The 10267-nt window shown below is 55.6% G+C and overlaps 2 protein-coding genes across 4 annotated transcripts; both read left to right on the forward strand.

Moving 5' to 3' along the window:
* The first annotated feature begins 1171 nt into the window (after nt 1-1171).
* On the forward strand, nt 1172-6226 carry CLIC1 (chloride intracellular channel 1). The gene is made up of 6 exons (XM_081246154.1): nt 1172-1424; nt 3517-3626; nt 3820-3945; nt 4100-4206; nt 4683-4864; nt 5829-6226. The coding sequence occupies exons 1-6, from the start codon at nt 1386-1388 to the stop codon at nt 5988-5990; spliced, it is 726 nt and encodes a 241-aa protein (XP_081102280.1). The 5' UTR covers nt 1172-1385; the 3' UTR covers nt 5991-6226.
* Nucleotides 6227-6806: 580 nt separating this feature from the next.
* On the forward strand, nt 6807-10168 carry DDAH2 (DDAH family member 2, ADMA-independent). Of its 3 annotated transcripts, none has more exons than XM_081246153.1 (7): nt 6807-7044; nt 7893-8256; nt 8372-8471; nt 8597-8670; nt 8845-8964; nt 9507-9600; nt 9846-10168. In XM_081246153.1, the coding sequence occupies exons 2-7, from the start codon at nt 7960-7962 to the stop codon at nt 9863-9865; spliced, it is 705 nt and encodes a 234-aa protein (XP_081102279.1). In that variant the 5' UTR covers nt 6807-7044; nt 7893-7959; the 3' UTR covers nt 9866-10168. The 3 variants fall into 3 exon arrangements, with proteins under 3 accessions (XP_081102279.1, XP_081102277.1, XP_081102278.1); XM_081246151.1 differs by having other exon boundaries at nt 6809-7044; nt 9507-9656; XM_081246152.1 differs by lacking the exon at nt 6807-7044 and adding an exon at nt 7291-7754 and having other exon boundaries at nt 9507-9656.
* The last annotated feature ends 99 nt before the right edge of the window (nt 10169-10267 follow it).

Consider the following 10267-nt stretch of genomic DNA (forward strand, 5'->3'; position numbering starts at 1 on the left):
TAAGTCTCAAGCCCTGTTTTGCTCCTATGTCCTTGCATTCCACCATGATTTTCTGAAACTGTAGGTGTCCTGTTAGACAGAGGGTGGTGAGGAAGAAAGGGATGGCTGGATAGGAGAGAGATTCAAATGTGGAGGCTGGCATATGTCCAGTTTGGAGGACATATTTTTGGGCTATTTTTCAGCAGATCATAAAGGGTTTGATAGAACCTTCAAAATCAAGGTTATTGGGGAGGGAGGGAGAGAACTCTTCTTCCTCTGTCCTCTCTACTTCTTTCTTTCTTTCCGTATTTATTTATTTTCGGCTGCGTTGGGTCTTCATTGCTGTGCGCGGGCTTCTCATTGCGGTGGCTTCTCTTGTTGCGGAGTCCTTAGTCCTTGAGGACTCCACTCACACTATTCTGTCTGATCTTCACTTTTTTCCCCCATGATAGGACCAGCTACCACCAGCCCCTAGCATCGGTGCAGCTCTACTCTGGGGCCACAATAACCCCATGCTTCCACCCCAACTCCAAGGCAACCCGTCAGTGATAAAAGGGCAAGGGGCACAGGAAAGGACCCCAGATGGGGGGGTGGGGAGAAGTAGAAGCATTAAAGCTGACCAGGCTACGGAGCGGGAGAGTATCTCCGCCGGTGATGAAGTCCCTTGGCTCAGCTTTCTGTTTCCCCAGCACAAGGCCTGGTTATCTCCTTTCCCCACCCCTGCCCTACCTCTCACCGCTCTCTTCCTCCAACCCCAGCTTCCACTTGCAAGTCCCTCTCCTGGGCCACAGTCCTAGCAACCCAGAATTTGGACTGGAGTTCCGAGGGAACTTGGAGAAAGTAATAAAGGACCACCTTTCCCTTCTATAAATTCCCTCTCTGGGCCCTCATGGATGTGCTCAAGCAGTCGGTTTCAGATTTCTTGTGTGAGGGTTGAGTGGGAGTGTCCTCTGACTAATGAAGCAGGGAAACTGAGGCAGAAAAAAGTCCCTTGTTCAAGGAGACTGGCAGGGACACAAGAAGTTTCCCAGGATTCCCTCTCCTCAACACCCCCTTCCCCATCATCTGGGAGACCTGAGGCTCACCCCTCCGGGCCCACTCCCTAGGTCATCGAGTTCCGCCCCCGCGCCCGTCCCCTCCGCAGGTTCAGGGCGGGGCGGTCCGTGAGTCAGCTCCCAGATCCAGCCCGGGAGTGGGTAGAGCTAGATCCGCTGGGTGCGGAGTACGCTGGACTGGTCGAGAGGCCGCATCTGGAGTGAGCGGGTCTGATCGGGCTCTTGCGGCGCTGCAGGGCGAGTAGTCCTAGGTCTGGGGGAGAGAATCTTTTCTGTGAGACCGCCTTCTCCCTGGCCCCGCCCCCTCCCAGTTCCCCCAGGGACGGCCGCTTCCTGGTCCCCGTCGCAACCATGGCCGAAGAACAACCGCAGGTCGAATTGTTCGTGAAGGTAAGAACACCTCTCCCTCCTAGGCCCCCCTCCGAGTTACTGGAAGGCAACTCGCACTTTTCCCCAGCTCCAGCCTTAACTCCCTAATCCCTTTCCTCTTTGATCCCCACCCCCAAACCCACGTGCAGTCTTTAGGGCGTGTATGGCAGGGGCCTGGGGTGGTGGTGGCCGGGCTTTGGGAGGGGAAGACATTTGATGTGTGCGCGGGTAATGAGAAATCTAGGCTCAACCCTGAAAAGTTTGTAGAAGTGCACGTTTCCAGCAGCCTGAAGGACAGGAAAGTAGAGAAAAGGGAGGGTTCCCAGGAGCTGAGAAGATTGACGGGAGTGGGTGTGGGGGGACAGCTGATAGGAGGACCGAGAGAGTAGGGGGCAGCAGGAAACCTACAGGCTTTGGGTGGGACAGAGGGGAACATCCGGATGAGGCCCTACAAGAAGATCAGAGGGTGAGGAGCATAGTGGGGGAGACTTGGATTGGGGGGGTGTCGGGGCGGGGGAGGTTTCAAGGAAGAGGGTGTGGTCCGGAGGCCTGGGAGTGGGACCAGGTGAACTGGGAAGAATTGGTGGGGTGGAAGGAGACAGGAAAATGGGAGTGGAGTTCCAGAAGCTGGCTCAGAGAGGTGATGGGGTCGAGAACGAGTGTCCTGAGGACTTGGAGGAGCGAGAGAAAGGGTGGTGGCGAGGAGATGAGAGTTGAGCTGTGGCCACCACGAGGGTAGATGGGGAGAGAGAGCAGGAGGAGAGCTAGGTTAGGGCGTTTAGGGTTTGGGGGTTACAGAAGCAGAAGAAAAAGAGTTGCCCCAGCTCTGTCCTCTCTGCGGGTGTGGAGGAGGAGAGGTGGTCCCAAGGCATTTGCATATCGAAACCGCAGGCTGCCGTTTCTGCCCCGCTCCCTTCCCCACTAGCACTGCATTCTCTCCCCTCTCTGGACCTCTTCTTTGTGCCCCTCCCTCCCTTTAGCGACCTCCCCCTCCGTCGGTAACTCCCAGTTCACCCATTCTCCCCACCCTTCACTTTCCTGCCTCCTTTCTCTCCACTTCCCCGCTTTTGTTCATCTAGCCTTTGTGTGTTCCAGCCCGTCTCTCCCTCTCCTTTATGCTGGGGCTTCTCCGGTAGCCATTCCCTCTCCCTCAGCCGTGCCTGGGTCGACCCCCTTAAGTGTGGTCCCCACCTCACTCTCACACTTGCCTCAGGGGCTATTTTTATTTTTACTCCTGGGTGAGTCTGCGCTACAGAGATTCCAGCCCTGGGTCCCGTGTGAGGAAGATTATCTGGAGCCAGGGAACTTGTCCTGGGAGACTCCAGCCGTGCCCAGGGAAGAGGGAGGTGGCCTTTGCTGCCCAGGCCTCAGCCTCACAGGTCCCTGCCCCCACTGCTTGCCAGGAAGGAAGCTGCTGAGCCCGGAGACACAGTGAGATGAATCACCCTCAGCTAACGGGGAGGTGTCCTTTGGGGGATGAGGTCACTACTTGCTGATTAGAGGGCAGCCCCCCTCTGCAAGGCCCTCCACATCTCTAGGGCGAGGCTCTGAGCCCCTTGACTCCCCACCCAGCTGCTTGGGTAGAGGTATAGAGAACCAGAACTCCTGCTGCCAAACCCTGCCCCACCTCTCCTGTTCTCAGGCTCTACGCCATTCAGGAATCCAGGCCTCCAGCCCGCAACTCTAGCCTCACCAAAGTCCCTCTAGGCATTATTTCATGGGTCGATGTGAGAATTAAATGAGTTTTTGTATGTAAAGTGCTCAGAATAGTACAGAGAAAACTAACTACACCACCATTAGTCTTCCCCCTCTAGGGTCCAAATCCTCCAAATTCTCCAAAGCCCATTCCCTCTGCCTACCTCCATCTGTCCTCAACTCTCTGGGGAACCAGAAGCCTACCTTTGCAGAAGATATTCTCACTGACCCATCTTAGGTTTGATCCAGACCCCAGGGTAGAGAGCCCAGTTCTGGAGGGGTGCTTTTAGCGGTGAGACTGAGTATGTGTCATGACTAGGCAGAAACCAGCTAGGTCTGGGAGTAGGAGATTCAGAGAATGGCCTGGGGATGAGTGGGGTGCACCAGGCCTAACCTTGGGCTGGGGGTTGCTTTCCAGGCTGGCAGTGATGGGGCCAAGATCGGGAACTGCCCCTTCTCCCAGAGACTGTTCATGGTGCTCTGGCTCAAGGGAGTCACCTTCAATGTCACCACTGTTGACACCAAAAGGTAGGTGCACTTCTGTTCCTCTAAACTCCCTTGTGCACACACACATGCACACTTACACACTCACCCACCTGAGTCCTTCCATCCAGAACTGTTTTCCTCTCCATCTGGAGCCCCTTTGCCACATCTCCCCATCTCTCCTTTCTGGGTCTCCCTAACCCCCTTTTCCTGTCCTAATGCCTAGTCTCTCCTCCAGGCGGACTGAGACGGTGCAGAAGCTGTGCCCAGGAGGGCAGCTCCCATTCCTGCTGTACGGCACTGAAGTGCACACAGACACCAACAAGATTGAGGAATTTCTGGAGGCGGTGCTGTGCCCTCCCAGGTATAGGGGAACTTGGAAAGGGGAGTAGGGCTGGGAGACTCTGGGAGAGAGAGGTTGAAGAAATGAAAAACAGAGATGGTGGTGGGGCTGCGGCAGGGGAGCTGAGGTTCCTCCTCAGAAGATATCTTATCCTGTTTGTCCCATTGGCTTCCAGGTACCCCAAGCTGGCAGCTCTGAACCCTGAATCCAACACAGCTGGGCTGGACATATTTGCCAAATTCTCTGCCTACATCAAGAATTCAAACCCAGCTCTCAATGATAGTGAGTCTTGTGCGTTGGAGGCCTGGGTCCTAGGAGGAATAGAAAAGATCCAGTGAGTAGGGGCACCTGGACATTCAGATACCAGGGAGATGGAGCAGATGTTGGCAAATCTTACTTCAATTTAAAAAAAAGAGAGAGAGACAGTGAGAGAGAGAGAGAGAGAGAGACTCTAGATCCAGATGACCTGAGTACAAATTCTAGTAGCTGTGTGACTTCGGGGAATTCATTGAACTTCTCTGTAAATCCATTTCCAGATCTATAAAATGAGGATAACAGTACCTACTTCATGGGTTGATGTGAGAATTAAATGAGTTTTTGTGTGTCAATTGCTTAGAATAGCACAGAGAAAATGCACTACATTAGTGTTAGCTATTATTATTTTGGACTGGCCTCACCATTAGTGTTCACCCCCTCATGGGCCTTCTTGGACTATGTCAGTCTTCTGATGTTCTTACCAACTCCCTTCTCTTGCACAGACCTGGAGAAGGGACTCCTGAAAGCCCTGAAAGTTTTAGACAATTACTTGACATCCCCTCTCCCAGATGAAGTAGATGAGACCAGCGCTGAGGATGAGGGCATCTCTCAGAGGAAGTTTCTGGATGGCAATGAGCTCACTCTGGCTGACTGCAACCTGTTGCCAAAGCTCCACATAGTACAGGTGAGTGGTCACTGTGGGAGGAGAGGGTGGTCGCTGGGATGGTTCTTTAAGGGGCTCCCACGCAGGCTTCCCATGACAATCACTCCAAAGGTGCTTTCTTTCTTAGGGTGGTTTTCAATAGCAGACACCACCCCATTCTTTCTCTGCTGTCTTTGCTGGCAAGACCACTACTTGAGAGAATTACATTCTACGATGCAAGGTGTGGGTGCAAACAGACTGGCCTAGGGTAACACATCCCAGTGTTAACATTAAAGAATGCTCTTCCTGTCTCTGTCATTGCCAAATCCCCAGATCAGAGAGCAGGCTTTTCCCAAAATCAAAGTTTTAAGTCTATAGCTTCAGTCTCCACTTCCTCTTGTGGAAGATGAAAGCTGCTGGTTCCCATGTTTTTGTCATAGTTCAAAGCTACGGTTTAGTTTCTGAAACGTGGGCCCAGTGTCAGTCTGCTGCAGAACTGTGTACTGAAAATCTCTTTACTAGGCACTGAAAGACAAGATATGTGGTGATTGGTCCTTGCCCTCAAAGGATTTGAAATCTAGCTGAGAAGATAAAACATTCACATGATTAATAATACATGATTAAAAGCCAAATGAAAAGTAGAAAAAAGTTGCTGTGGAAATTCAAGAGGAGAATTTTTGGTTTGTGAATTATATTTCAAAATCAAGAGGGGAAAACTAGCACCATGGACTGGGGTGGCCTGAAAAGGGGCTGGTTATAAATGGCCAGTATTTTAGTAAGCAGAGAGGAAGGATGAAGGCCTTACAAGACAGTGAGGAGTTAAGAAAGATTATTGAAGATGATTCATATGGGAGGTAAGAATCATCGGAAGAGAAACCAGATAGTGGACCTACTTGAATGCCTGGATTTTATCATGAGGCCTTGGGATAAGGGAAAGACCAAGAGCATGGCAGCCAATGTGACTTCCCTGAAGCTAACCTACTGGCTCTCCTCTCCCCACCCCTAGGTGGTATGTAAGAAGTACCGAGGATTCTCCATTCCAGATGTGTTTCGGGGAGTGCATAGGTACCTGCGCAATGCCTATGCTCGGGAAGAGTTTGCCTCCACCTGTCCAGATGATGAGGAGATCGAGCTGGCCTATGAGCAAGTGGCCAAGGCCCTCAAATAAGCCCCTCCTGGAGCTCCCTCGCCCCCCCTCCATTTTCTCCACAAAGGCCCTGGGTGGTTTCCACATGGTTACCCAATGGACACACTCCAAAATGGCCAGTGGGCATAGAATCCTGGAGCACCTGTGCAGGGCTTGCTGGGGGGATGAGGAGAAAGGATGGGGGATCTGGGTGAGATTTTTACTGTGGGGTGGGTAGGACAACGTATTTCAGTAATAAAGTACAGAATGAAAATCTAGTGCTTTGGGACTTCCCTGGTGGTACAGTGGTTAAGAATCCACCTGGCAACGCAGGAGACATGGGTTCCAGCCTTGGTCCGGGAAGATCCCACATGCCGCGGAGCAACTAAGCCTGTGTGCCACAACTACTGAGCCTGTGCTCCAGAGCCTGTGAGCCCGGGTGCAAAAACTACTGAAGCCCGCGCGCCTAGAGCCCGTGCTCCCGCAACAAGAGAAGCCACCGCATAGCAATGAAGACCCAACGCAGCCAAAAATAATAATTTTAAAGGAAAAAAGAAAATCTAGTGTTTTTACACAAAGGGGGCTTGAAGTGTGAGTAACACGGAATGAAGAGTGGGTCAATGACCTTGAACTCCTGGCAGAAACCAGGAATTTAGAAGACGGGTGCTTGTGACGGGGCTGCCATTTTTAGTGCGGGTCCACCACAGTGCTGTTTTGTGCTCCATGTCGCACTCGCAGCCCAGCCGCCAGAGCCAACCACATCTGGGTGGGTCTGGGCAGAGCTCGTGGGGCGGGGCCGAATTTCGAGAAGGGGGGCACAGTCGGGGTGGAGTGGGCGCGGCAAAGCAGGGCGGAATGGGCGTGGCATCGAGGCGCCCCGCCCCGTCCCGCTTAGACAATGCCCCGGAGCCGCCAGACCGTCGCGCCCCCGACCCACTGTGGTACTTGAGCGCGCCTACCCGGGGACCCCTCAAAGCCAAAGCTCCAATCCCCGAGGCTTGAAGACTACGACTCTCTTCTTCACCAACTCTGTCCTCAGGGGGGTGGGGCCCCAGCCAAGAGCACAGAGCTGCAAGAGTGGGGGTGGCCGCAGGAGGTGAGTCTGGTGGGAGGTGCTCCTCGGACCGTGTGTGTGGGGGGAGTTTGGAGGTGCTGGGCCCGTGTCTGCGCCGGACAGTGCGGAGGGTCGACATTTGGGTGCGGAGCTGAGTCGGGGTGGACTTTGGGGAAGATGGATCGGGAGACTGGAGGACCCGGTCCTGGCGCCCGGAGCGGTGCCTGCTCCCCAGAACCACGTCCCCCCCCCGTTTTCCCGCCCCTCGGATTTCGTTTTAGACCTCTCCCAGTCCTCCGGGACTCAGTCTGGTTTACACTGGGTCGCGCTAGGAACGGATTGACCGGCCAGGGTGGAGAGGATGTTTAACTCCTTAGGCTCTAATTCCTCCCTCCTTGTCCCTCGCTCCCGTTCTCGTTCGGACACCCAGGGCTTTCATCCCCCAGGTCCTGCCTGACTCTCTCCCCAGCTGTCTCCTCCTGTCCCATAACCCTTGTGGGTTCCTCGCCGCACTTCGGGTCCCTAAGGCAGCGAGCAGCAGAGGGTTAAGGGGGCGGGGCCGCTGCATTTTTTGGGAGTGAGCGCATCCTAGCGGCTGCCAAGAGGGGCGCCCGGCAGGGACCTCTCGAAGCCCCCGAGCAGGGGCAACAGGTGTTTTGGAGACTAGGGATCCCGATCTCGTTCCTCGGACTTCTCCTAAAGCAGCAGACCCGCGAGGATGCGGGGTGGAGTGGGGTCGGCAGGAGAGGAAGGTCTGGAGGGGGGTGGGGCGGAGTGGGAGGGGCGCCCGAAGATGGCAGGAGGAAGACCCGGGCGCTTTTAACCATCCCCCTATGCCCTTCTCTGCATGTCTCTCTCTCTGCCTACCCCCGTTCTGTTTCTTCTCCCAGACAGGTGAAGTTAAAAAAAGACAACTAAGAAATCAGCGCAGCCGGAGGGGGCGTCTGTGTGGATGGGATGGGGACGCCAGGAGAGGGGCTGGGCCGCTGTTCCCATGCCCTGATCCGGGGGGTCCCGGAGAGCCTGGCGTCGGGGGAGGGTGCGGGGGCTGGCCTCCCGGCTCTGGACCTAGCCAAAGCTCAGAGGGAGCATGGGGTGCTGGGGGGTAAACTGAGGCAGCGATTGGGGCTGCAGCTATTAGAACTGCCTCCTGAAGAGTCGCTGCCGCTGGGACCGCTGCTTGGTGACACCGCTGTGATCCAAGGGGATACGGCCCTAATCACGCGGCCCTGGAGCCCCGCCCGCAGGCCGGAGGTGAGCGCCTGGGCACGGGTCGGGTAGGGGGAAGGGAGGATCTGGACGTCTGGGGCTTAAGGGAAGAATGGGGGTGGGAATGTCTCCGCTTCGCGCCCTCTTCTCCTGCCCTAAGGTCGATGGCGTCCGCAAAGCCCTCCAGGACCTGGGGCTCCGAATTGTGGAGATGGGGGACGAGAACGCGACGCTGGATGGCACTGATGTTCTCTTCACCGGTGAGGCTGGGGTGCCTGCACCCTGGGGCTTGGCACAGGGAAGCAAACTTTGGGAGACTGGGCCATCTCGGGCCTTGTTTCCAACCCACTCCCGCTTCATACCTCGACGGCCTCCCTGGGCTCAGGCCGGGAGTTTTTCGTAGGCCTCTCCAAGTGGACTAATCACCGAGGAGCTGAGATCGTGGCGGACACGTTCCGGGTGAGGAGCAGGACTAGCCTTGTGTGGGGGGAGCAGGGAGCGGATGGGGGTCTGAGGGACTGGGCGGGGGCGCGGGGCGGGCCGTGCTGAGGAGGAAGAGGCTGAGAGCAGCCTGTTTGAAGGTATCCTCTCACCTTTCCCGCGTCCCTGAATACTTTCCCTTGTACCCTTTAGGACTTTGCCGTCTCCACGGTGCCGGTCTCGAGCCCCTCCCACCTGCGTGGCCTCTGCGGCATGGGGGGACCCCGCACTGTGGTGGCGGGTAGCAGCGAGGCTGCCCAAAAAGCTGTCAGGGTGAGAAGGGGCGGGGCTGGGGTGGGGCAGGTTGGGGCGCGGCCAACAAAAGTGGGCGTGGCTCCGGGCCTGGCAGGCGGGGAGTTGGGAGGCTCTGAGAATTAATTAACTCCAACCCCTACCCTCATGGAGCTGTCCATCTATGTGAAAACACGTGTGAAAACAAGAAGTTACTATAAACGGGACAGACAGCTGGAACACCGAGGAACAGGGGCAATTAACATCGTTTTCCCGAGTTTCAAGAAACTCCCTAAAGGGCACCCAAGCTGTGTCTTGAAGGATGGATAGGACCGACCCGTGGGGTCTGAAGTAGGCGAGGAGTGTGTAGCAGGTGGAAAGAACTGCGTGTGAGTCCGAGGTGGAAATTAGACAAGTTAATTAAAGCGCTTAGTGCCTGACACATAGTAAGTGCTATGTGATTGCTGTCATTATTATTCCACAATAATGTAACTCTGTCCCCAGCCCTTAGCGGTGGTAGGGCAGCCGGACTCAGTTGTGGAGAGGCTCTGAGCCTTGCATGCTTCCTCCCTCCTCTCCCCTAGGCAATGGCAGTGTTGACGGATCACCCCTATGCCTCCCTGACCCTCCCAGATGATGCAGCGGCTGACTGTCTCTTTCTGCGTCCTGGGCTGCCTGGTATGCCCCCTTTCCTCCTGCACCGTGGAGGCGGGGATCTGCCCAACAGCCAGGAGGTGAGAGAAGGCAGGAGCTCCACCAACAACAACAACCAGAGAAATGGGGCTCAGACCTTCCTAGTGGGAGGAAGAAGGGGTACCTTTTCTAGAAGCCAGGGTGGGGCCACTCTAGCTGGCTGAAATGGGGCCCTGGCTGTGGGCCTTGGGGTCTTACTCTCTTCTCCCCACACACTGTCCTCCCTGCAGGCACTGCAGAAGCTCTCTGACGTCACCCTGGTACCTGTGTCCTGCTCGGAACTGGAGAAGGCAGGCGCTGGGCTCAGCTCCCTCTGCCTGGTGCTCAGCACACGCCCCCACAGCTGAGAGCCTGGCCTTGGGGTCCTGGCTGACCAGGGGCAGGGTGGCATAGGAGTAGAAGGGGAAGGAAGGTTAGATAGAGCACAGTGAATAGGTAGTAGTGGGGAGATGGCCCCAAGGTAGGGGGAGGGCATAGAGTGAGAAGAAGGAAGGAGGTCACAGGGTGAGTCCTCTCCCCAAGAGCTAATAAAATAGAACTGACCTTTTTAGAATGGGCTGCGACTGGGCTGCGACTGGTGTCTTATGGGGCAGAGGGTCAAGGGCAGGGCTGAAACCTGAGGTTGGGGTCAGTGCTGGGAAGGAGGCCTCCT

This window comes from Mesoplodon bidens (genome assembly GCF_964165515.1).
Source record: "Mesoplodon bidens genome assembly, chromosome: 10".
Lineage (NCBI taxonomy): Eukaryota > Metazoa > Chordata > Mammalia > Artiodactyla > Ziphiidae > Mesoplodon > Mesoplodon bidens.

What these genes read in the sequence shown, in the direction of transcription:
- DDAH2 (XM_081246151.1), top strand. Translation starts at nt 7,960, where the DNA reads ATGGGGACGCCAGGAGAGGGGCTGGGCCGCTGTTCCCATGCCCTGATC. An exon ending in CTGCCCAAAAAGCTGTCAGG is followed by an intron (nt 8,965 to 9,506) that starts GTGAGAAGGGGC and finishes CCTCTCCCCTAG; the next exon opens with GCAATGGCAGTGTTGACGGA. An exon ending in ATCTGCCCAACAGCCAGGAG is followed by an intron (nt 9,657 to 9,845) that starts GTGAGAGAAGGC and finishes TCCTCCCTGCAG; the next exon opens with GCACTGCAGAAGCTCTCTGA.
- CLIC1 (XM_081246154.1), top strand. Translation starts at nt 1,386, where the DNA reads ATGGCCGAAGAACAACCGCAGGTCGAATTGTTCGTGAAG. An exon ending in ACCACTGTTGACACCAAAAG is followed by an intron (nt 3,627 to 3,819) that starts GTAGGTGCACTT and finishes TCTCTCCTCCAG; the next exon opens with GCGGACTGAGACGGTGCAGA. An exon ending in GCGGTGCTGTGCCCTCCCAG is followed by an intron (nt 3,946 to 4,099) that starts GTATAGGGGAAC and finishes ATTGGCTTCCAG; the next exon opens with GTACCCCAAGCTGGCAGCTC.